The sequence below is a fragment of the Podarcis bocagei genome (genome assembly GCF_964188305.1).
Source record: "Podarcis bocagei genome assembly, chromosome: 5".
Lineage (NCBI taxonomy): Eukaryota > Metazoa > Chordata > Lepidosauria > Squamata > Lacertidae > Podarcis > Podarcis bocagei.
This window is the reverse complement of record NC_138129.1, coordinates 94,838,594-94,865,103: the sequence shown is the minus strand read 5'-3', so window position 1 is coordinate 94,865,103 and position 26,510 is coordinate 94,838,594. Positions and strand designations below refer to the sequence as shown.

Here is a 26,510-nt window from a genome sequence, read left to right as displayed (position 1 = left end):
TCCTCCTCCTCCTCCTCCTTCTCCTTCTCCTTCTCCTCCTTCTCCTCCTCCTCCTCCTCCTTCTCCTCCTCCTCCTCCTCCTCCTCCTCCTCCTTCTCCTCCTCCTCCTTCTCCTCCTCCTCCTCCTCCTCCTCCTCCTCCTCCTCCTCCTTCTCCTCCTCCTCCTCCTCCTCCTTCTCCTCCTCCTTCTCCTCCTTCTCCTTCTCCTACTCCTCCTCCTCCTCCTCCTTCTCCTCCTCCTCCTCCTCCTCCTCCTCCTCCTTCCTTCCTTCCATCCCTTCCTCCCTCCTTCCCTCCCTCCAGAGCTCCTACTTTTAGGAGAGGAAAATTGCCTGACCGCATCTGGCAATGGTACTTCTGTTTTTAATGGCATTCTCCCCCTTTCTCTTCATCAAGGTTTACAGATTGTGCTCAAATCCATCATGAAGGCAATGGTGCCTCTTCTGCAGATCGGTCTCCTCCTCTTCTTCGCCATCCTGATGTTTGCCATCATTGGCCTGGAGTTCTACAGCGGAAAGCTTCACCGGGCTTGCTACGTAAACAATTCAGGTGAGGAACGTCCCATATCCCCTCTCCTTTTCCAGCTTAGTTCTAGCCTTTGACTTCTCAGGTGCCACCATAGCAAACACAGGAAGCCATCAGGGGCTTCCAGGGTGGCCACCAAGGCACCGATTCACCCTACGGCATGTGGCTCCTCCTCCAGTTGCATCTTGGTGCCATTGCTGGCGGGAGGCTGCTTCGATTTTCCTTTCCTACCACAACAGGAGCAGGAGGTGAAGGAGTTGGCCCCTGGAGTTGCACAATGCTTGCCTCTCTGCTTTTTGGACATTGGGGGGGATGTGGCCCCCACCCCAAAAATGTTGCCGGGGGGGGCAAAAGGGCTTGGCCCCCAGGAGCTAGCGCCCCTTCCCCAGACCTCCACCCCAAAAGGCTCAAGGAAGATAACAACAGAAACATTGCTCGCGATAATAATAAAAAATAATAACTTATTACTTATACCCCACCCATCTGGCTCAGTTTCCCCAGCCACTGTGGACGGCTCCCAACAGAATATTAAAAATACGATAAAACATTAAACATTTAAACTTCCCTAAGGGCTGCCTTCAAATGTCTACTAAAAGTCAGATAGTTGTTTATTTCCTTGACATCTGATGGGAGGGTGTTCCACAGGGTGGGCGCCACTACTGAGAAGGCCCTGTGCCTGGTTCCCTGTAACCTCACTTCTCGCAGTGAGGGAACTGCCAGAAGGCCCTTGGAGCTGGTTCTCAGTATCCGGGCTGAACGATGGGAGTGGAGATGCTCCTTCAGGTATACAGGACCAAGGCCATTTAGGGCTTTAAAGGTCAGCATCAACACTTTGAGTTGTGCTTGGAAATGTACTGGGAGCCAATGTAGGTCTTTCAAGACCAGTGTTATGTGGTCCAAGCGGCCACTCCCAGTCACCAGTCTAGCTGCTGCATTCTGTGTTAGTTGTAGTTTTCTGATCACCTTCAAAGGTAGCCCCATGTAGAGTGCATTGCAGTAGGGCAAGTGGGAGATAACTAGAGCAAAGCCAAATAAAAGTTCATCAAATTGAAATCCTCATGGAAATATCCTTACTCTTTGCTGACCTCACCCTAAAACATGCGCATGCATACATAGTTTGGAGTTTTATGCCAGATTTCCCAACACCAAAAACGACTAGAATCATAGAATCATAGAATCATAGAGTTGGAAGAGACCACAAGGGCCATCGAGTCCAACCCCCTGCCAAGCAGGAAACACCATCAGAGCACTCCTGACATATGATTGTCAAGCCTCTGCTTAAAGTAGGAGACTCCACCACACTCCTTGGCAGCAAATTCCACTGTCGAACAGCTCTTACTGTCAGGAAGTTCTTCCTAATGTTTAGGTGGAATCTTCTTTCTTGTAGTTTGGATCCATTGCTCCGTGTCCGCTTCTCTGGAGCAGCAGAAAACAACCTTTCTCCCTCCTCTATGTGACATCCGTTTATATTTGAACATGGCTATCATATCACCCCTTAACCTCCTCTTCTCCAGGCTAAACATGCCCAGCTCCCTTAGCCTACACAGGAGAGGATTTGGGAGTTGTGGGTGTTTTGCAGCGAGGTGCATGGGTGTTTGCAAGGCAGCCCGGATAACTTCAGGACACAAACACTAACTGAATCATTTTGTGATGAGAGAGGGTGGGGGAGAAATGGAAAGATCCTGAGTTGTTGTAACACCTCCCTACCCAGCACCACACAGTGGAAACCAGCAGTGGCGTAGCGTGGGTTCTCAGCACCTGGGGCAAGGCAAGTAATTTGCGCCCCCTAACCTGTGGATTTTAGCACTCGAGTCTCTTCCGCGCCCCCCCAGATGTTGCGCCAGGTGCGGCAGGCCCCCCCTGCACCCCCCACGCTACGCCACTGCTCCCACCACAAGTCTTCAGGACAGCCATCCGAAGGCTGGCGCGGGGAGAAGGTCTCTCCGCCCCACCGCCAGGCTTCGGAGCAGCCTTCCGAAGGCTGGCGCGGGGAGAAGGTCTCTCCGCCCCACCGCCAGCCTTCGGAGGAGGTCCGAGGACAGTGCGGTTCCTGCTTCCTCGAGGAGGGCCGGCCAAATGCGCCCCCCAAATGTTGCGCCCGGTGCGGCCAGCACCCCTGGCACCCCCCACGCTACGCCACTGGAAACCAGAATACTGTTGAAAACCAAATCACTGCCAGATGGCAGCTGTGGTTGTAAGGTTTTGGGTTTCTAAGGCAAGGGGGTTATGAGAACGGATATTTTAAATGCATAGATTCATAAATCACTTACTCTGCTGAATCCCCACATTTTGTGCAGGGTGTGTGTGTGTAATATAGAATTTGCAACACTCTAGTGCCCCGCTCGAATGTGGCAAAGAACCTGAACCCAAGGAGATGTTGGGTGAAGCTAGTTGGATAGTTGTTGGCTCAGCTCTCAGTTGCACCCACTGAGTTCTTTGGGGAAAGCAGTGGCGTAGCGTGGGGGGTGCAGGGGGGGCCGGCCGCACCGGGCGCAACATCTGGGGGTTAGGGTTAGGGGGCGCAAATCCACGGGTTAGGGGGCGCAAATTACTTGCCTTGCCCTGGGTACTGACAACCCACGCTACGCCACTGGGGGAAAGTAACTGGAACACAATGGTGAGACCATGTGAGGAGAGTCAATACTTAGTCCCTCCCATAAGGAACTGGAAGTCTCTAGGAGCAATTGGGCAGTTTTAACTCACCCACCCCAAGAGTCCTCCTGGGTGCATTGCAGTTGGGGATAATGCACAATGAGGGCAAAATTCTGGTGCTGGGGAGGCCCCGCCTCCTACAGAGAGAGGATGCAGTGGGTACCCATGTGTGCCAACCACACAGAGATGCACTGTGCTCCCATAGAAATTCTTGCTGCAGGAAAGCTACAACATCACAACCTTTTTATGGGGCAAACCAAAGGTCACAGAGCTGTGAGCAAGTTTTTTTTGAATTCCCTATAACTTTTCATCAGTTGTCCAGTGAAACAAGAGGTGTTGTGTGTGTGTGTGTGTGTGTGTGTGTGTGTGTGTGTGTGTGTGTGTGATGGCCCCCTCCTTTTTGTTGTTTTCTTCCGTAACTTGACAGATGAAGAGTTCTGGAGAACTCAGAAGTTTGCCCACAGCACTGTAACATTTGGGCTGGATGTGGAACTGCAATGCCACGTGAGCGAGATGAATAAACACCCACCAATAAAAGATAATGGGAGAGGATTTACCCCAGCAAATTATTTGTCAAAATTACAAATACCCAAATATCCTCACTAGATTCAACATGCTGCCATCTGCCTTATTGCAGGGCAGATTCGAGGGTAAACCATAAGTGGAACGAGTCTGCCCACGAACGAGCTTGATGGAGGTAGAAACTCTCTTATGTCTTGTTACGCTGCCATTTCTATGGGGATATATGCTCGGTATCAGCGGCGTAGCGTGAGTTGTCAGCACCCGGGGCAACGCAAGTAATTTGCACCCCCCCTAACCCCTAACCTGCGAGTTGCCGCTGGCGCTGCCGCCCAAACGACGCCGCTTGCCCGGAGGAGGAGGGGGGCAGAGAGGCGAGGAAAATGCAACGGCCCAGCAGCTGCAGCAGCACCGGCGGAGGCGGGGCTGTGAGGAGGGGCTGCCTGGCGCGTCCTCCGCAGCGAGCGCTGAGAGCCGCTGCCTGCCGGGCGCCTTCAGCCCGGATGCGCGCACAGCTCGTCGGTTCCGCGAGACATGCGGCTCCGCTACAGCCTGCGCCCGAGGCTCTTCGGCGACTCCGGAGGCAGCGAGCGCGCCCCCCCCCAGATGTTGCGCCCGGTGCGGCCGGCACCCCTGGCACCCCCCACGCTACGCCACTGCTCGGTATTTATCACTCCTGTTATACAAAAATCTCCAAATGGGTCCAAACTTCAATGTCTAAAACTCCTGGTAGAGGACAAGGATCTAGAGATCACTCTAAGGGTGGCCAAATTCTGTGTGACTGCCATAAAACTTAGGGAACAAGCAGTGCTACCAAAATGATTAAGCTTTTAAATAACAATTTTAGGTTATATTTTAGTGATCAAGATTTAATATATATTTTTAACTGCCGCTATATCTGTATTGTCTCTGTTATACCCAATTGCAATTCAATGTATTCCTGTTGTGTTTTATGATTTTCCTGATATTGTAAGTGAGCCGGAACTGGTCTGTGACCGTAATAATAAGATTCATTCATTCATTTGGCTTGGTTGCAATAAAGGTTATACAATACTGCGGGTCTCCCCTGCTCTTGGGGACATTCCTTTTGCTTTCCATTGAGTCACCTGTGTCCTATTGGTTTAACCTGTGTGTGATTTCAGGTGAATTGCAAGAGTTGGACCCGCCTCATCCCTGCGGGGTGCAGGGATGTCCTGCAGGTTATGAGTGCAGAGAGTGGATTGGTCCCAACGACGGGATCACCCAGTTTGACAACATCCTCTTTGCTGTGTTGACTGTCTTCCAGTGCATCACCATGGAAGGATGGACTACAGTGCTGTACAATGTGAGTAAAACCTGCAAGGAACGACTCTGAAGATAAATTAGATCTTCCACTTAATCTACATTGTGATGTCTTCGGTTTGCCATTATTACGGTGTTTTCACTTCTTTTCTCTCCATTTCCTATATAGCGTAGGTCTTGCCCAGTTCACCTTGCTTAGTATATTCCCACTGCAAGTGAGAATCAAAATCAGAAGAATCTTTATTTGCATCAGCCACTAGCCATAACAATAAAATAAAATAAAACGTACTGAAGATAGAGGTAAAAACTTAACTATACATACAGTGGTGCCTCGCAAGACGAAATTAATTCGTTCCGCAAGTCTCTTCGTCTTGCGGTTTTTTCGTCTTGCGATGCACGGTTTCCCATAGGAATGCATTGAAAATCAATTAATGCGTTCCTAGGGAAACCGCCTTCAGACCCGGTCCGGGGACAGTCTGTCCCCGGACCTCTTCTGAAGGCTGGGGGGGGGGGGACAAGGGCTTTTCTTCTCACCCCCAGCATTTTAAAAAACCCTGGGACAGCGGAGGACTTCTCCGCTGTCCGGCCGATCTTAAAATGCTGGCCGGCGGCATTTTAAAATCGCCCCGGACAGCGGAGGACTTCTCCGCTGTCTGGGGCGATTTAAAAGCCCCTGGGAAGGCAGGCAGGGGGGACAAAGACTTTCGCCCCCCGCCCGCCTTCAGAAGGTGTTCCCACCCCCCCGCCCGGCTTCGCAGCAGCGCTACGAAGCCCGGCAGCTGGGGCAGGTGCTCCCGCCCCCCCACCCCGCTTCGGAGCAGCGTTCCGAAGCGGGGTGGCTGGGGCAGGTGTTCCCACCCCCCGCCCGGCTTCGCAGCAGCGCTACGAAGCCCGGCGGCTGGGGCAGGTGCTCCCGCCCCCCAACCTCGCTTCGGAGCAGCGTTCCGAAGCGGGGTGGCTGGGGCAGGTGTTCCCACCCCCGCCCGGCTTCGCAGCAGCGCTACGAAGCCCGGCGGCTGGGGCAGGTGCTCCCGCCCCCCCCCCGCTTCGGAGCAGCGTTCCGAAGCGGGGTGGCTGGGGCAGGTGTTCCCGCCCGCCCCGCCCGGCTTCGCAGCAGCGCTACGGGACCCCCAGCTACGGGACACGGGGAGATTTTAAAATGCTGGGGGTCGGCAGCGAACGCTTCGCTCCCGCCCGCCAGCATTTTAAGATCGCCCGGGGCAGGCGGGGGGAAGGCAGGCGGGGGGGGGAAGCAAAGACTTTTGCCCTCCGCCGGCCTTCAGAAGAGGTCCTCTTCTGAAGGCCGGCTGTGGGCGAAAGTCTTTGCTCCCGACCGCCAGCATTTCCCTATGGGCTTTCGTCTTGCGATGCAAGCCCATAGGGAAATTCGTCTTGCGAAGCGCCTCTAAAACAGAAAACCCTTTCGTCTTGCGGGTTTTCCGTCTTGCGAGGCATTCGTCTTGCGGGGTACCACTGTAGTACATTTTGGAGGTTTACACCAATAATCCAATAATAGATCTTATTCTAATTGCCCCCGCTAAAAACCTTGCGGTTTTTGCTGTCACCTGATCATCTTGATCTGCTTAAAGAAAGGACACAGTAGCAATGGTTGAGTCAGCCGACATGGACAATAGTAGAGGGGTAATAGCCTCACTCCTCAAATCTTTATAAAGCAAGCCAGAAGCACATGAGCCACTGACTCAATACTGCCCCCTCCACAGGGACATAACCGTTTTTCCAGTGGAATTTTTTGAAATCGACCCTCAAGTACGTACAGTGGTGCCTCGCAAGATGAAAAGAATCCGTTCTGTGATTCTCTTCGTCTAGCGGGTTTTTCGTCTTGCGAAGCAAGCCCATTGACGGATTAGCGGATTAGCGCTATTAGCGGCTTTTAGCGGCTTATCAGCTTATTGGATCAGCTGATAAGCGGCTTAGCGGCTTAGAAAAAGGGGGGAAAGGGGAAAAAAACCGCAGGAACTTGCAAGACATTTTCGTCTTGCGAAGCAAGCCCATAGGAGATTCGTTTTGCGAAGCACCTCCAAAACGGAAAACTCTTTCGTCTAGCGAGTTTTCCATCTTGCGAGGCATTCGTCTTGCGGGGCACCACTCTACAGCATATTCAATCTTGCAAAAGCGAAAGCTTGTCACTATTTGGGGATTGTTAAATTTTGCAGATAGAGTGCCAAAGTGTCAAAATGCCTAGGTGGAAAATAATCATAACTATGGACAACATTTCCTTATTGTGGCCAAATTGTTCTGTCACTCCATATCATATAGGCACTGTCTAATTAAATTGTTTGCTTTACTGAAGCCCACTGTTAATAACTGTTGTGGTAATAAACCAGAAAAGTAAAGCTTTTGGTTGACAATTTTAGTCCAAGCACTGTCATGGCAATCTTGCGATACTAAGGGTAGTAGACTGGTGGGGTTTCAATTTAGTGAACAAGTGAGCTTGTTTCTACTTTTTTCACAGTATTACATCTATTCCCTTCAGTGCTTCTATATTAAATTGTATGATGTGCATGAGTTGTGAGGGTTTGATACATCCTCAGGCATTATTTTAACAAGTGAGCTGAAGCTGCAGTGTTTTCCTGCCTGTGACTCCCCTAGTGTTTGGTACAGTAGCATCATGTTAAACCACACCTGCCTCCTTTTCCCAAGTGATGTCAGTGTGGACAGCAGGCTCGCATAGACTCAGTGCGTGGTTGCCTGCAGTGAATAAGAAGTACCTCCAGATTGCTAGGTGAAAAAACTTGAAAATTGGAATAATTCATTTGTTTTCTTCTTGCTGTCTCTTTGTATGTTTGAGTGGGCAGGGTAACTTTCCTTTTTTTTGGTTTTGTTTTGCAGACTAATAACTTTTTCTTTTTAGGAAAGTTAAGGGTTTTTCTTTTTCTTTCTTGAGGAAAGGATCGCAACCCGTGATGCGTACATTTCTCTTGCTTTTAATTCTGGCACATTTCGCGTGCTTTTGGATTTCAAAAACCTCCCAAAACCTGTTGCAGCAGAGGCAACAGAGGGAAAAGTGAAATACTATATACATCATGGGATGGTATGCTTCTGTTGAACCTCTTACATCTACTGTGTTTTGGGGGGCCTGTGGGACAGACCAGAGTTGGACAGGGCAGGGAGAAGGTTTCAGGCAATGGAAATTTTAGCTGGATAAAAATGGGATTGTGGTGCAGAAAAAAACCTTAAGGGAAACATTTGCAGGATATAAGCTCCAGAACGTTTGCCAGATCTTCGACTGACAGTGTGCTTTGACAACTTCCAGAGCCAAGGTGAGCAGGCTCTGATGTATGAAGTGACCCCTGTCTCCCTTTAGTAAGGCTCACCTCTTTAAATTGTATATGCTCTAGTGTCATGAATGAGCCAGCTCCCAGGGAAAGGTTGTTGCCAACTGAAGAAAGCAGCCAAGAACAGAGAGGGTTAACTGCCACGCAGGATGAGCATCGACTAGTGCCAATTCCCCCGCCCCTTGGAATGCCGGCTGATAAGGGAATGGCGGGGAGCAAGCTAGAACGCGGTCAAAGCTCGCCAGAAGCACAAACAGGCGGGAAAGAGTTAAGAGACAGCTTCTCAGAGAATGGGGAAGAGGAGGGAGCTGACCCACTCAGTCCGAGGTCTCAACGAATGGGAGGGCTGCAACATAGGAAGCAAAACAAAAGATGTATGAAGCAAAAGTTCAGTTGCTTCTGGTCACACCGGAAGCAGTCTTCAGAAGGGTCATATTGATTGATTGATTGATTGATTGATTGATTGATGATGGTGGAGGCTGTGTTAAAGCCGTCCAGATATATCTGTTTCTTTTGACAATAAATCATCCTTTTTAATTAACTATGCTCACTCAAGCTGGGGACTGGACTCCTGACATCTAGCTTAGAACATGGCACTCATCCAGTGCTCTGTTGGTTTCTTTGCAGCTGCTCAGGCAAGAAGGCCTGAGTAAATGTAGGGTCATGGCAGGTGGTGGGGCTGACTGCTGAGGGAGCTCCAGCTGGACCCTTGATTTGTGTCTGGTTGTGCTCCCTGGTAAACTCCTCTCCAGATGTGTGCTGCCGGATCATCAGGTCTGTGTGGTGCCTCCTAAGCCACATCTTCTCTGTTGGCAACCTGGGTGCGCCCTGGTCACCACCTCTTAACTTGCAGGGCAGTTTCATGACATCAGGTCTGTTAGAAAACCACTGTCAGTCTCCACAACTATATTCAACTGCAAGACACTCTTCCAGTGTTCTTTCAGGTTTGTTGCTGCTGCTGAAGATGAATAAAAATAGAATCGGATGAACACCTGCACTTGGGTAGGCTCCCCATCCCTTTTGTGACTTAGCCATATGGCATGATCTGTACAGCCATGCAGCTGCTGTCATAACATCAGCCATGGGGGAACTAGCAAGGTATACAAGTTAGAAACAGCGATTAGGCTCCTGACAAAGCAAGTCTTCTGAGGGCAGACACATTCGGTAATTATCTAAAATAAGGCTTCTCAGCAACCCCCATCAGACTCTTCCTGTCCCTTCACATCTCTTCCTCCCCCCCGCCATGAACTGCGGTAGTACGTGTATTGAAGTGAAATAATTCCATTATAAGTATGCAATACAACTCCTATAGGAATCTGATCCTGTAACTGTGCTTAAAGGCTTGGCAGACTCCCTTGGGTGAGGTAGGCAGCAAGAAAGAACATAGTTCTTAATGATGGTGCCAAACTGCAGGCGTGGTGGCTGTGCTCCCCCAGCCGGGAAGTAGCCGAGCAGCTAAGTGCTCAGATTGGTGCCTTCCCCTTTCTGCTGGGAAACAAAGCCCTTGTTTCTTGGTTCCTGTGGCCTGTGCTGCTGTAAATAACTACAAAAACCAACCATCTGCGCCTCAGCAAGGTTACTGTAGAGAATAATTATTAGTGTTTCGTCTCTGAGAGATTGAGAGATTGGACTACTCTCTCAGGAGACTAAAGTTATTTGATGCATTCAGTTCAAAGCTGCGAGGGAAATGAATATCAAGAAATGAATTCATTTGTTTGCTTCTATTTTATCCGTTTATTTTTCAATGCAATTCCTTCCCCCCCCAAAAAAAAAGCAACCTCGGGGCTGCTGACAACAGTTATGCAGGACAACAAATTCTGATCAACACAATTTCAAATGAAAAATGCGGCCTGAACAACAGTGACTTATCAAAATAGCAGCATGTTTTAATAAAGCTCTGGTGGCATTTGGAATAAAAATAATATATTTTCAATTACTTGCCAGGCAAGCACTCCTCCACAGAATGCATTCTTGCCAGGCCTTGTCCTAAGGGGTTTGGGTGAGTCTGGGGTTGGGCCAGGGGTCCAAGCACAACATGAGGGGGGAGTGTCTCTGAGGGAGACAGGCAAAGGGTTTTGAGGGGGAATTCGGGCATCTTGAATGTCACAGCATGCTCTTCAGGGTCCTTAGTAACATGATTATGTAGTGTGGTGGAGTCTCCTTCTTTGGAGGTCTTTAAGCAGAGGCTTGACAACCATATGTCAGGAGTGCTCTGATGGTGTTTCCTGCTTGGCAGGGGGTTGGACTCGATGGCCCTTGTGGTCTCTTCCAACTCTATGATTCTATGATTCTATGAAAGGTTTCTGCACAGCCCCAGTCCTGTTCTTCACATAAAGTCCCCATGGAGTCAAAGCGAAGGTGGACTCTGAGACTGTGGTTGGCATCAGTGTAGCACGATCCAGTTTGTGTTCTTGTTACAGGTCAAGAAAGAAATGGGTTTTTTGTGTGTTTTTTTAAAAAAAGTGATTGTCAGTATAAGCTTAGTGAAAAATGAACAGGGAGACAGCAATGTTGGAGTTGGATTTTTTTTTTAAGTGTGTTTTGCTGCTTTCTGCATGCCATTCATCTATCAAACAACATTTCTATGCAACAAATGTTTAGAGGTTTCAATGGCTGACCTCAAGTGAACAGGTATCCTGTTTTATCTAAAATACAGCTGGGGAAATGTCAGTCGCGGGGGGGGGGGAGATAATCAATTTTCCACTTGGCGAAATAAAAATGGAACACATCAGTTCAAATGGAAATTACTGGTTATGGGTGGAGAAACGTCACATTTGTATTTGTTTGCATGTTTTAAAAAATTCATTGGACAGTGGTGGCAATCAATGTATTTGAAAAGGTCATGGAAATGTATTGGGGCATGACAAATTAGTTTTTATTTTCACAGCTGTGGTAATAAATTTATTTTGGAATTAAAATAAATTTAAAATTGGTTTAAGTGCATTAAGCAAAAAATGATAATAGAAATGGGTAGATGATGACGAGAGCCTTTCAGTCTGGGAATCTCCAAGGGGGGTGGCTTCCCATTACAATTTAACTCAAATCATACTTTCAGAACAGCCCGCTGGCAAGATGGGGAAGGCAAGAGAGTAAAGGGCTGTGCTACTCCTTGAACTGAAGACCAGCATTTCACTGTGGTTACGTGTTTCTGATCGACAAATGAGCTATTCTGCTGCGATGGCATCTCTCTGCAATCTGGTGCCGTTCACATAAGGCTTCAGCAGACCAAGTAAATAAATGCACTCCCCGTGTAGACTGAATCATGTTACTGTAAATCGCTGCAAGAGCCTTGTGTGGCCTGAGCACTGTGGAATAAAAATGCACCACCTAGACATTTCGTTTGAAACAGCCCCTTGCCTGGCTGCCTATGAATGGTCTATTTGGTGCCATTGGATTTCTCCCAAAGTGACTGTTTTATACAAAACTGAAGGTGAAACGTCTACAGGAATTTTAGAGAAAATCTGAAACAATTTAACTCAGCTTGGTTAAGTTTTTCCAGAGGGGTTTCGTGCGTCTTTCACACAATGCACCCCGAGACCAGTAGCCTGAGGGACAGTTGGCCCGTTTACCTGAAGTCAGAGCTGGTCTTGGTAGTGAGAGAGCACGGGTCGGCAAGGCTTACCAGGCATGGGCCAGATCACTCCCGCAGAGATCCTCCGTGGGCTGGACCAGCGCCGCCGGAAATTGCATCTACGCATGTCTGTGGCACCGGAAAGCACTTCTGCGAATGCCCAGACGCCACAAATCACACCTGTGCAGAAGCAATGTTCAAAGTCTAGGCATGCGCAGAAGCGATTTCCAAAACCACAGACATGTGCAGAGGTGATTTCTGGCATCCGGGCATGCGCAGAAGTGATTTCCAGAGCCACGGAAGAGAGTCCCCGCGCCACGCTGCACTGGTTTAGCACAGCGTGCGGGGACTCGCTGAGTGGGTAGCTCGGTTCATGAGCGGCTTGTGGGCTGGTTAAGCGATCCTCATGGCCCACTTCTGGCCCATGCGCCTTAGGTTGAGGACCTCTGTGAGAGAGTCTTTGTCATTCTCCACCCAAAGATTTTAGAAACATTTGCTTCAAAATTTGCCTTTTCCTATAGCCTAGAAAATGCATTTTATTTGATATCATGACCACATTGTTTTCATTGTCACCAAAATCCTGGCCCCCACATGCATCTAGTACACTTTCTAAATTCCACAGTATCTGCCAGTGAAACCATGAAATCTCATTAAGTAAAGAAAAGTGCCATTTTATGCGTTTTATACAGAAGTGTACTATCACCTTGAAACACACTGCAGTCTAGTAGCTACTGTAGATCACAGATCATTCCATTTCAATAATGTGGGCAGGATTCACCTAAGGAGCCTCATCAGCTTATGCAATGGGTAGGGTTGCCATAGTCCCCAAAGTGAAAATGTGCACGTAGTTGTTGAGCTTTTTTGGGGGAACAAAAAAATCCACCTGGACGCCATTTGGCTGAGCGATTCTCAGAGCAAAACCCAGATGTATGGCAGCCCTAGCAATGGGGCTTTCACCATCCCCACCCTTGCAATTGGCTCTGGGGAAATGGAGAGAACCTCCAGAAGGGTGTGTGGCAGGTGAAGAGGAGGGAGTGATTGTTCTCTCTGGGGTCATTCCACATCAAATCAACGCAAAAAAACAAAGGTTTCATTAATTCTTTCTATCACACTATGGATTGTAGGAAAGTTGTACCCAGTAACCATTTTTTCCCCACGATGTCCCAAAAACGCAAAATTTTGTTACAAGACATAAAACCCCCATAAATTTCATTCTTTGTTGAGAAAGTGCATGTCTTTGCAATAACTTTCACCATCGAAAATGATTCCATCATGCCCACATGCTGAAACTTGAGGTTTTCTAAACCTAGTTTTTGCACCAAAAAAACTACATTTATAAAAAATTTTAGGCATTTATACAATCTTTTGAGTGCTGGTGTATTTTTTTCCTGAAATCCTCATCATGTTACTGAGCTCTGTGTAAAATTTCAAAGAGATCTGATCATTGGTTATGGTGGGGGGTGTGTGTGTGTACACAAGGCCAAGGATCTCAAGAGGGACAGAAATGCAGATTTCACAAAACTTTGAAGTGCTATGAAATTAAAACCGTTTTAGATAGAGGGGGAAAATTTAAGGGGGTTTCTTTCAACCATAAGGGAAGGGTGTACCACCAAGTTTCATCAAAATCCAAGACGGTGGGTGACATGACTGCGTTGAACTGACGTGGAATGACCCTCTGGCAAGCTGAAATGCTTCCAGAGATGATCCTGTTTGACAGTGGAACAGACTCCCTTGGGAGGTGGTGGACTCTCCTCCCTTGGAAATTTTTAAGGTTGGGTGGCCGTCTGTCAGGGATGCTTTAGCTGAGATTCCTGCATTGCAGGGCGTTGGACTAGATGACTCTCAAGATCCCTTCCAACTCTACGATTCTATGATTATAGTGCGACATTGAATTCCATCCTTTGTCAAAAAGTTTGCAAGCAGGTTAGGCCAATGGCTGTTATACAGACTCAGGTAATTGCTCACATGAAAGAGATCTGATCATTGGTTATGGTGGGGGGGGTGTGTGTGTACACAAGGCCAAGGATCTCAAGAGGGACAGAAATGCAGATTTCACAAAACTTTGAAGTGCTATGAAATTAAAACCGTTTTAGATAGAGGGGGAAAATTTAAGGGGGTTTCTTTCAACCATAAGGGAAGGGTGTACACCAAGTTTCATCAAAATCCAAGACGGTGGGTGACATGACTGCGTTGAACTGACGTGGAATGACCCTCTGGCAAGCTGAAATGCTTCCAGAGATGATCCTGTTTGACAGTGGAACAGACTCCCTTGGGAGGTGGTGGACTCTCCTCCCTTGGAAATTTTTAAGGTTGGGTGGCCGTCTGTCAGGGATGCTTTAGCTGAGATTCCTGCATTGCAGGGCGTTGGACTAGATGACTCTCAAGATCCCTTCCAACTCTACGATTCTATGATTATAGTGCGACATTGAATTCCATCCTTTGTCAAAAAGTTTGCAAGCAGGTTAGGCCAATGGCTGTTATACAGACTCAGGTAATTGCTCACATGAAAACGCAAATGTTTGAGAAATGGAATATGTTTTTTAAAAGAAAAAAGAAGCAGAACATGTTCGCATGCAAACTCGGCGGAGCCTTGGTCAGCAACTAGAGGTTGTTGTCAACACCTAGAGGTTGTCATCTGCAGTATACAAAATACTACTCCAAAACCCCATGAACCCCCTAGATCCAATAAAAAAACAATGGGAGGACAACATAGGCTATGAGATTAACCCCACTCAGTGGGCCAGAATGTGGTCTAAACCCCCCTTTAAATCCATATCAATGAAAAGTAAAGAACTCACTCTAAAACTCACCTACAGGTGGTAAGTAGCACTAATACGCCCAGGAACCTCACCAAAACGCTGGAGAGGGTGCACCTCCACAGGCACATACTTCCACATGTGGTGGGAATATCCCAAAATCCAACTATTCTGGACAACAGAAATATGCAAAATAACTAAGCAAGTATTAGAAATAACCCCAGAACTGGCCCTACTAAACATCTTCCAAGACAATACTGCCCACTCACATCACAAAGAACTCATAACTTACCTACTCTCAGCAACCAGAAACAACATAACCAGACACTGGAGAGACCTGTCAGGAGTAAGCATGGACCAATGGTGTCAAAGAGTATGGGAAACAGCCTTATTAGAAAAACTGACCAATAAACTGAAACTGACATGGGGACAAATAAAAGAAGACACCTTCACCCCGGGATGGCTTCCCTTTATCATATACACAGCCCAACAAGACAACGACAAGAATCCGCCAACAGCATACGAATCAATATAGCTAACCTGATCCAAAACATCCATCCACCCCACTCACACATGAAAACAAAGTTCACCACAGCCAGTCACAAATGAACAACCACACCCTAAGCCAACCCCCAAACTTTCTCAACACCAAAGGAACACAAGCGAATAGCAAAGAGAACCTGCACAAGTGACGCTGACACAAAATATACATTAAGTAAAATAGAAACATCGCCGCCCAACCCCACTCTCACTCACCATTCTCCCTCCACCTCTTCCCCCCTTTTCTTCCTAATGTAACACTAATGTCTCAACAAACGAAACTGATCTGTAGAAAATGTAACTTGAAAAAGAGACATTGCACATACTTTTGTAAACCAAGAAATCTTTAATAAAAATACTTTCCAAAAAAACCACACACACCAAAAACTAGAGGTTGTCATGAGGGAGGCTGAGGGGCTGGCAGATCAGGAGGCCATTTCCTATCACTGCACACTTCCACATCCTTGGCTCACTTGAGGGTTGACAACAGAGTGTGGGGGTCAAGCACAGGGGCAAGATTCAGCCCAGGAGATGCCAGTTGCTAACCCCTAAGCTAGAAACAGATACATTTGTGATGAAAGTGATGATCAATTCCAGGCAAGGTGGTTGTTGGAAGCATTGTCTCTTTGGCATGAGTCAGGGGATATACATAAAGAGAGAACAAGTGACACCTGCTTTCCAAAAGAGAATGCTAACAAGCACTGAGAGAGCAGAAGTTATTCTAATTAAAATGCATGCTCAGGCAGAAAGACAGAATAGAGACCAGATTTGTACCCAAAGGCGCTTAGAGCAGATCCAAGGTTGTGGAAAAGAGACCAAGCAGAATGGCGCAATGTTAAATGCACAATTAATAAGCTCTCTTGTTTGGGAAAAGCAAAAGTTGCAGGAGAGAGAAATCAGCTAGCATTCTGGAATAATTTCCACAAAAGAAAATGGAATATGTGAACTATCCGGAATGGATTCTTGATACTTTCATTTCTGTGGCTTGTATACAAAAGTTGTCCAGGTTTCTGGGTAGAGGATTGGTGGTTGGTGGGGAGGTTTGGGAGCTGTCTTGTTTGTACCACTTCTCTCTGACCAGTGGAAGCTCTCAGTTTGTGACCTAGATCAGAGGAGAGAGAAATGGCAGTCAAAGACAATGGCACTGAGTCATTAACTGCAGGCACAATTCCATCACAATGACCAGGTTTGCCACAGCTCAGACAAGTGCATGGTTCCTCTTCTAATTTCCTGTTCATCCACAGGATTAGGATTCTGGGGTGCTAGTCATTAAATAAACCAATAAACTGTGAAAAGGGCTTTCACCATCCAGATGCACAGTGCTGACATATCCTGGCTAGAGGAACACACCAGGCAGAGGAGGAATGGTGGAAACTGCCTCCCCATCTTGACCCTTCCAGGGAGGAGGAAGAGGAAGACAGTTTAGATTTACAACAGGGTTTTGAGGGAGGTCACAGCTCAGAGGCGGATGAGGGGAAAAGCTGGGAAATCATGGGAGAGCCAGAACAACACCCAGCTGACACGTTGTCACTAGAAAGCATTCCAGACCCTCCATCTCCCAGAACATGGCGTGCCTTAAAAGTAGGAGAGCAAAGACCTCAAAGACAGAGGGCTACGCCTCAGACTTTCTACCTTGTGGCTTCCATCCTCTGTAAGGATGTGCCATGTGCTGTTGGCTAAGAGCTAGAAGTGGAGTCTGAAAAGTGAGAATGGAAAAAGGGAAGACGGCTGCATGGCTAGCCCTTTTCCAGGCTCTGCTAGTGTTACACCCATCTACCTGGCCATACAACAAGGGGAGGATGCTCCAGAGCAGGTATGACAGGAAGCCCTCCCTCTCTGGAGCCACATTCCCTCGTGTGTCCACTCTAGGCAACAGGAAAATGTTGTACTTGACTGCTTCAGTGATGATACATCCCGCACCTTCTCCCCCGAGTCCCCCACCTTTGTGTGGAATACAGTGGTACCTCGGGTTACAAACACTTCGGGTTACAAACTCTTCAGGTTACAGACTCCGCTAACCCGGAAGTAGTACCTCGGGTTAAGAACTTCACCTCAGGATGAGAACAAAAATTGTGTGGTGGCGGTGCGGCGGCAGCAGCGGGAGGCCCCATTAGCTAAAGTGGTACCTCAGGTTAAGAACAGTTTTGGGTTAAGAACGGACCTCCGGAACAAATGAAGTTCGTAACCAGAGGTACCACTGTATGCTAGAAATTGTGGTGTGACGTCCCTTCCCTCTTTAGCAAGCCCTCTAAAGGAGGAATGGAGGAAGAAAGGAAAATACCCTTGGCTACTCAGGTTTCCGTTGTCACCTCAGAATGAGGTTGCTCTAAAAATAAAAAAAAGAAAGAAAAGAAAAAGAATGAGGTAGCTCTGAGCCTACCTGCCAGTCTGTAGTGAAGGCTGGCATAATCTGGGTCCTAATCACTGTGTGAAGTCCAGATTAACAATAGCATTGCAGTAAATGGAAGCAGGAAGCAGTCCACCGGCTCCTTTTTGGAACTGTGGGCTGAATCCTCAATTGCTCTGTGACAGTGATGGTTTTTATGCATTTCAGTTTACAGCTTGATTGGGAATATGAGTCATTGTTCAAGTTGCAAAGCCTTATCATCCATGAGTAATAAAACGTGTAACATTGGTTCGCCTGAGGCAAACTTACGCCTAGCGGGCCCACTTGCGCCAATCACAACTCTAGATTCTTGGTTCCTAGATTTTTCCATAAAACCTGTTGTTGTTGTTCTTGTTTACCAACTTGAAGGCAGTAGCAGGTTGTGACTGTCTAGGCAGGTCATGCCAGTAACAGGTCATCGTTGTATTTTAACAAATGGAATTGCAGACTGGTAAGATTAAATGCACCTCTGTATATGGGAGGACATGGTGTGCCCTGCAGACCAGACAACCAGAACAAATGCCCGCATCATCCTCTGGGCAAGTGGATGACATGCTTGAGTCCTGATGCTTGTGTATGTGCATATTTCCTTCTAGGATAAAATCTGCAGCCCAAATACATGCTTATTTGAAAGTCGGCTCCAGTAAATTGCAGATGACTCCCAAGCAAGCATGAGATTAAAGCCTAAAAGCTTTCATTATATAATAAGTATCTAAATGTGCAGTTATATATATATAGAGAGAGCAATCCAGCCAAATTTAAGCACTTTTAAATGCAATTTGTATATCCACAGGTGATTCTTAAGCACACGTTTTAACACTTCCATTTAAATCAATGGTGCTTAAAAGTGAATTTTGACTAGATTGTGCCCACTTGCTTTATATAAAAGGAAACAGTACATTCACATTATGTGGATAAGTTCACCACAATTTCATATTATTTTAAACTGGGCAACACATGTTAGTTATTTGTAACACACTGGTGGACAAAAGGGGGAAGACTCTATTGACTTCCTGTTTTTTAAAACCTTGCCTTATTGTTTGAAGGCCATTCTCGCTTACGTTGACTAGCTGGGTAACTATTTGCAAGCCTGCATTTTGGTACATGAGCAAGCCAAAGCTATGAGTTGCACTATGATAGCTAGTGCAGGCATAGGCAAACTCCACCCCTCCAGATATTTGGGACTACAATTCCCATCATCCCTGACCACTGGTCCTGTTAGCTAGGGATGATGGGAATTGTAGTCACACACATCTGGAGGGCTGGAGTTTGCCTATGCCTGAGCTACTGTCATTGCACACACACCAACCTTTTTTTTTTTTTAAGGAGGGGGATATTTTCACAATTTGCCTTAGAAGTCCCATCTTCGCAAGGTTGATTACACATAACTGTAGATCTTACTCTCCCAGGTCTTACTTGTAGAACACAAGCAAAATACTTTAATCCATTTCAAGCCAGCTGAAAAGGTCTGCTTAGTCTGCATTCTTGCTTTGAGAAAAATCAATGGAGGATTTGCTATTCATTTTGTTCCATGCGCAAGCTTGGGTCCTCAGATAACAGGCAAGGTATAGGCACACATTTCCTTCACATCAATGTTTGTTGCACCATGTCAGTGAGGAGGCGGAAGCAATGGACACCTGTTTAAAAGGTACTGCTGAAATTTATGCAGTTAGGATAAGGGTTTCAGTTTGTCCCTGCTTCTCTCGCTGGTCGTTTCTCTCTCTGCACTTTGGCACAAAATGAAAGGGAATGTTGTGTTGCGTCTTCCCTTTTCTGGCAGCCGCCCTTTGATGTTGAAAGAGAAGGCTCTTCTCTCCAGGAGACTTTTGCTGGCACAGCCTTTGGCTTTTCCAGGACTGCACTGGGGGTCCTCTGGGACTGTGGTTGCAAATCTCAGAGCAACAGTTTCGAGGCTTAATTGAATCCATGCTTGCTCAGGGAAGCTGGAGATGTAGACATTTGAAACAAAAAGAGGGCAGGAACACGGCAGGCAAAGTGGATTAAGAAAGATTGATCCTTGTTCACAGGCAGTCTGACACAGGGATGGAAAGTTCAAGAAGATGGTCTCTCAACTGCAATGAGCTAAATGGCCTGAGAAATTTGTGGAAAGCTGATAATGAGCTGGGATTACTAGAGGGGGGAGAGGATAGTCCTGCTCACTGTGCACTGACTTTTCATACACAATATACCTTCAAAGCACACTGAAAGCATATTTTAGTGTGTACACAGTCGGAGGCTGCAATCCTGACTGTAATCAGAAGTCTCACTGAATGGGGTGTAAGGAATGTTAGGGGAGGAGTAACACCTCTGTTATAGGGACGCGGGTGGCGCTCTGGGTTAAACCACAGAGCCTAGGACTTACCGATCAGAAGGTCGGCGGTTCGAATCCCTGTGACGGGGTGAACTCCCGTTGCTCAGTCCCAGCTCCTGCCAACCTTGCAGTTCGAAAGCACGTCAAAGTGCAAGTAGATAAATAGGTACCGCTCCGGCAGGAAGGTAAATGGCGTTTCCGTGCGCTGCTCTGGTTCGCCAGAAGCAGCTTAGTCATGCTGGCCACATGACCCGGAAGCTGTATGCCAGTTCCCTCGGCCAATAAAGTGAGATGAGCTCCGCAACCCCAGAGTCGGTCACGACTGGACCTAATGGTCAGGGGTCCCTTTACCTTTACCTTGAATGGCTATTAGCTCCTAGAAGCTGTCAGCATGTGACAGCGGCCACATCCTGGGAAACAGCTTCAACTGGCCAGCTAAACCAAGTGAGGGCAGCCGATGGGACTCAAACCCTTGGTGAGTCAGGAACTTCCCGTGCAGGTGGCGCTTTGGTCTAAACCACTGAGCCTCTTGGGCTTGCTGATCAGAAGGTTGGTGGTTTGAATCCCCGTGGTGGGGTGAGCTCCCATTGCTGTGTTCCAGCTCCTGCCAACCTAGCAGTTCAAAAGCATGCCAGTGCAAGTAGATAAATAGGTACCACTGTGGCAGGAAGGTAAACAGTGTTTCTGTGCGCTGTGGTTTCTGTCACATTGTCCCATTGCACCAGAAGTGGTTTAGTCCTGCTGGCCATATGACCTGGAAAGCTGTCTGTGGACAAATGCCGGCTCCCTCAGCCTGAAAGCGAGATGAGCGCCGCAACCCCATAGTCTCCTTTGACTGGACTTAACCGTCCAGGAGTCCTTTACCTTTTACCTACATGCGAAGACAGGCTTTGGTGAATTGAGCAGACAAGATCAATACTGGGTCCAACAGTCGAGAAGTCAGTTTCTGCACATCCTGTAGAGGGACGTGAGTGGCAGATGGGGCTCATCAGCCCAGGAAAGTAGCCCATCTAGGAGAAGGAAAAGTCTGATCCCGAACTTCCGCTGCCTTGCGGGACAGCTTTGGGAGGAGAAAAGCTTAAGGAGTAAACCCTATACAAATCTGGATCAGAGTCCCTAAGGTGGCTTGATGATGCCTTCTATACCTTCATTCCAGCAACTTCTGCCACCCAGCTGATGACAAACATATTGCTCTGCTTTCCTTTGGTACTTCTTATACAGTGGTTTGAGCATCTTAAAAAGCAGAGACATCACCTTGCCAACAAAGGTCCGTATAGTAAAAGCTATGGTTTTCCCAGTAGTGATATATGGAAGTGAAAGCTGGACCATAAAGAAGGCTGATCGCTGAAGAATTGATGCTTTTGAATTATGGTGCTGGAGGAGACTCTTGAGAGTCCCATGGACTGCAAGAAGATCAATCCAATCCATTCCGAAGGAAATCAGCCCTGAGTGTTTCCTGGCAGGACAGATCCTGAAGCTGAGGCTCCAATACTTTGGCCACCTCATGAGAAGACAAGGCTCCCTGGAAAAGAGCCTGACACTGGGAAAGATGGAGGGCACAAGGAGAAGGGGACGACAGAGGACGAGATGGTTGGATAGTGTTCTCAAAGCTACCAGCATGAGTTTGACCAAACTGGGGGAGGCAGTGGAAGACAGGAGTGCCTGGCGTGCTCTGGTCCATGGGGTCACGAAGAGTCGGACACGACTAAACGACTAAACAACACATACAGTGGTTTGATTTCACCACTGGAGATGTGCTTCATTGTCTCTCGAGACAGATGGAAGCCAACATCAACTCCCATGTAAGCGGATTTAAGATTGAAGCCTTGAGTATTTTCAGAGCCAGTTCTCCCTGAACTCCACCTCAAACCATGTGCCCTGCTAGATCTCCAGCTCTCCAAAGCACCCTTCTTTACTGGGTAATAGTGGGAGCAGCAACAACAGCATGTCAAGAAGAGTGACAAAGAGAGGTCTTTCTGTATTCTAAGACCCTTGGTGGCTAGGAAAAAAGACCTGGTGGTATCATTTGCACAAGGGCTGTAGAGATGGATGCCTTCTTGTCAACATACGGAGAACATGCATGTGATTCACAGCAGTGGTTTGGATCTACGTTGCAACAACAGCCTGTCGGTTTTGAGAGATTAGGGCCCCGAACACACAGCATGCAATAAGGCAAATGGTTTCCATGCTCTGGGACCCCATTTTCACACACAAAAGTTGTGCATTTCTATTCAGAAGGGTCCAGTGGGGACCGGGATGGCTCCCAGGGAAATGCAGAATGACAGCCTAAAGGAGCTTATAATGTCGCATGAAATCATTCTATATCTGTTACAGTGCTTAAACCTTACATTTAATGCCCTTCCACTCTCTTCCCTGGACAATGGGTGGATTTCGGTGTTCTTTTTTGCCTACCTCGTGACGATGCTATCAGGGATGGATTTGTCACTTAAAGATTCCAGCACTTAGAAGCAGGCAGTAGCTGTTGCGGGGAGAAAAGTTTGGCCCACATATATGAGGCGTGTGTGAGTCACTTGAATCCAAACTTCCTCTCCTCTCAATCTACCCTCAAGGCATATGGGCTTGCACACACACACCTACGTACATACAGCTTTTAATTGGTTTCCGACCTATTTAACAATTATAGCTCCCTGCGAAGCCATCTTATTGTATTGGGACTATTGATCCATCATGTCCGGTATGGTCTACTCTTGTCCGGAAGTGGCTTTCCAAGGTCTTTTTCCAGCCCTGACACCTGACATCCTTTTACTTGAGATACTTAGGAATGAACCTGGGATCTTCCACATGAAGATCCTGTGCTCCATCCATCAGTTATGAATTCTCCAATCAGTTGACCTGCAATCATAGTTCTCTGAAGGAGCTTGTGATTTCCAACCAAGAATCCTCAGCACCTGTCATGAATGAGCCAGTTCCCAGGGAAGGAAGTCACTAGGAAGATAGGGAGTTAACTTCCAGGCAAGATGAGCATATTATTATTATTATTATTATTATTATTATTATTATTATTATTATTATTATTATTAATACCCCGCCAATCTGGCTGGGTTTCCCAAGCCACTCTGGGTGGCTTCCAACAAAACAGTAAAATACAATAACCTATTCAACATTAAAAGCTTCCCTAAACAGGGCTGCCTTTAGATGTCTTCTAAAAGTTTAGTAGTTATTTTTCTCTTTGACATCTGGTGGGAGGGCATTTCACAGGGCGGGTGCCACTACCAAGAAGGCCCTCTGCCTGGTTCCCTGTAACTTGGCTTCTCGCAGCAAGGGAACCGCCAGAAGGCCCTCGGCGCTGGACCTCAGTTTCCGGGCAGAATGATGGAGGTGGAGACGCTCCTTCAGGTATACTGGACTGAGGCCGTTTAGGGCTTAGTGCCAACTCCCCTGCCCTTAGGAATGCCAGTTGATAAGAGAATAAGGGAGGGCCAGCCAAGCTCTTCAGAAGTGCAAGAGACAGAGAATAGAGAAGGAAGCAGGTGGGAAAGAGTGAGTGGACAGTCCCTCAGAGGCGGGAGCTTACCATCTTAGTCCCAGGTCTTGGTGAATGGGAGGGTTATGGGATAGGAGGCAGGGCAAAAGATGTCAGAGGGAAAAGTTCAGCTGCTTCTGGTCTCGCAGGAAGCAGTTAGAAGGGTCATCATGATTGATGAGACTAACGACATGTTAGAGCCATCCAGAGAACTCTGTTTATTTTTGCAATAAATCTTCCTTTTTAATTAGCCACACTTGCTGTGTTATCAAGTCGGACAGCACCTTCTCAGAATTTGCTGAGGGAAGCCGTGGCAGCTAAATTGGTTTGAGACCAAATTCAAAGCGGTCTTCATTCGTCCATCCACATTCATTTCATTTCTTGCTGTCTCTGCTCAAAGGAAGTTCATTTCTTGTTCCCTTCTCTTGCTCCATCGTTGATCCCTTCTGCCGTGATACTTCTCATGTCTGGAGCAAGAGAAGCCCATTCTGGCCTATCCCTATTGAGCCACCTTTCTGTTTCTGCCTTCACATCCCTCCTCAGAAATCTAATTCTTTGACCAAAGTCTTTCCTAGAGCAGAGGTATAGCCCTCCCTGTACTGGACGGTTGGGGCTCCCTTGTTTTATCTCTTCCTTATTTTAGTCTCCTGTTGTTAAGAAACCAAAGCTCTTTAGTACATGTATTTTGATATAGCTAGCGACAGAATTTGTGAAGAGGGTAAATGATGTAAGGGTGGCTAAGTTCAGAGAGAGCGAGAGAGCGTTTACCGGTAATTGTAAATAAACCCCCACAGCAACCTCAAAGTGGTTTACAAAAAGATAAAACAATAAAATTGGTGGGGGGAATCACATACGGGAATCTGTGTATTTATATTATGAAATCATAGAATTGTAAAATTGGAAGGGACCCTGAGGGACATCTAGTCTAATCTCCTGCAATTCAGGTATCTCAACTATATCATATCTGGTAGGACTTCCAGAGCATACTCTTGCAGTTTTAGAAGAATATCAGTATGATGTTACTGTTTTGGTAGATACACAACAATATGCACATTTTTCATAGTCTTTCATTGTATTCTGCAGCTTAGTGATGTTTCTTGCGATCTTTTTGGGGTAGCCCCGCTTCCTCTCTTTTGCGATACCAGGCAGTAGTTTACACTTCTGTTTCCAGTAGCTGCGTGAATATTCCCCTCAAAAAACCAATAATAATAAGTGCGAATAAAAGCAAGAGATTTAAAAGATGAGAAAGTGACGTGATTCCAAGAGATCTGGAGTGTGTGTTTGAATTATTAGAGCATGCAGAGAGGCTGTGTGAACTGCTGGAACTGTGCCCTGAAAGTTTTTGAGCTGGCAACATTTGCAAAATAATCCCATTCCTTGTGTCTTTCCTCCCCTCCCCTCTCTGTTCAGTCTGTCAAGGTAGGTATGAAAATTTAATCAACACCCTCTGTTGTAAGTGCCAAAAACCTTAAAAGACACACACACACAAACCCCTACCACCAACAGCCTTCATTTCCTTTGCAGCTTTTTCTGCGCAAATCTAGCACTCTCAGCAGCATCTATGCCCAGAATGTGCAAGTATCTCAATGCTGACTCCACCAATAAGAGCAGCAGAGTTGGAGGCCAGCCTGAGAATGCGGAGAGGGGAGGCACACAGAGCAGTCACGGAGATTGTTATTAACTGGCGATGCTCCTGAAACCCATATTCTCCAAGTGTAAATGAATGGGATGTTATGGTTCTCAAGGTCTAAGGCATTATAACGTAGCACAACAGCACTACAAGTCCATTTTGATCTGTCTCAGGAAACATTTTTTTTGCAAGAGAGAGATAGAGAGTTCTCCTAGGAGACTTTTAATTTCTGACCAGTTTCTGAAACAAGCTGACAAGTGTTCGCCCGTGGCAGCAAAACCTAAAATACTTCTGTGAGACTGTGCCGTCAACTTTCCCCACTTCCTTACGAAAACCGAAGTGGATATTATGAGCTTGTTGTTGTTTAGTCGTTTAGTCGTGTCCGACTCTTCGTGACCCCATGGACCAGAGCACGCCAGGCACTCCTGTCTTCCACTGCCTCCCGCAGTTTGGTCAAACTCATGCTGGTAGCTTTGAGAACACTGTCTAACCATCTCATCCTCTGTTGTCCCCTTCTCCTTGTGCCCTCCATCTTTCCCAACATCAGGGTCTTTTCCAGGGAGTCTTCTCTTCTCATGAGGTGGCCAAAGTATTGGAGCCTCAGCTTCATGATCTGTCCTTCCAGTGAGCACTCAGGGCTGATTTCCTTCAGAATGGAGAGGTTTGATCTTCTCGCAGTCCATGGGACTCTCCAGAGTGTCCTCCAGACCATAATTCAAAAGCATCAATTCTTCAGCGATCAGCCTTCTTTATGGTCCAGCTCTCACTTCCATACATCACTACTGGGAAAACTATAGCTTTAACTATACAGACCTTTGTCGGCAAGGTGATGTCTCTGCTTTTTAAGGTGCTGTCTAGGTTTCTCATTGCTTTTCTCCCAAGAAGCAGGTGTCTCTTAATTTTGTGACTGCAGTGATCATTGAGCCCAAGAAAGTAACATCTCTCACTGCCTCCATTTCTTAGCCATCCCTTGTCTTCCATCTCCCTGGTAATGCTTAGTAAAAGATGTGTGATCCCTGCCACACCCTTGGTTTCACTTGCAGCTGTCATCTGCAGGAGATTGCCTGGAAACCCAGAGTGAGAAGAGGTTGTACTCTCTTACTAGATGTTACCAGGGAGAGAGGCACAAGAGCCCAGCAGCCTTACAGCGCTCATAGGTACTATTTCTGCTGTAGCCTGCTTCTTAAAAAAGCTTTTAGGATCAAATTCTCCATGGATGTGTTCAAAAATGCAGATTCGCTCCAAAACACGGAGTGAACTGGAGTTGCCACCATTTTTCTTTTCTTTTGCTGACCCTGCCTACTTCAGCATTTTATATGACAGGATAAACGCCCAGCAGATGAAACTTTTCTCAATGCCCAGAAAACCCTCCGCTGTCTTTATTTCTGCCCCCAGGAGGGTCAGTGTGCTAGTCTGTTATAGCAAAAGCAACAAAGGGTCTCGAGGCCCCTTAAAGGCTAACACATTTATTGGGACATAAGGTCTTGTGAATTGAGTTAGTCTTTAAGATGACACAAGACTCTGGTTCCCCCTGTTTGACCTCTGTGTTGGCAGGCTGT

The 26,510-nt window shown here is 47.1% G+C and overlaps 1 protein-coding gene across 1 annotated transcript in view; it reads left to right on the top strand.

The window, feature by feature from the left end:
- The window catches only part of CACNA1E (calcium voltage-gated channel subunit alpha1 E), a 497,143-nt gene that overhangs the window by 253,626 nt on the left and 217,007 nt on the right, over positions 1-26,510 (top strand). The window contains 2 exon segments of the mRNA XM_081194559.1: positions 397-549; positions 4,839-5,020. Coding sequence (XP_081050685.1) covers positions 397-549; positions 4,839-5,020 — 335 coding nt within the window.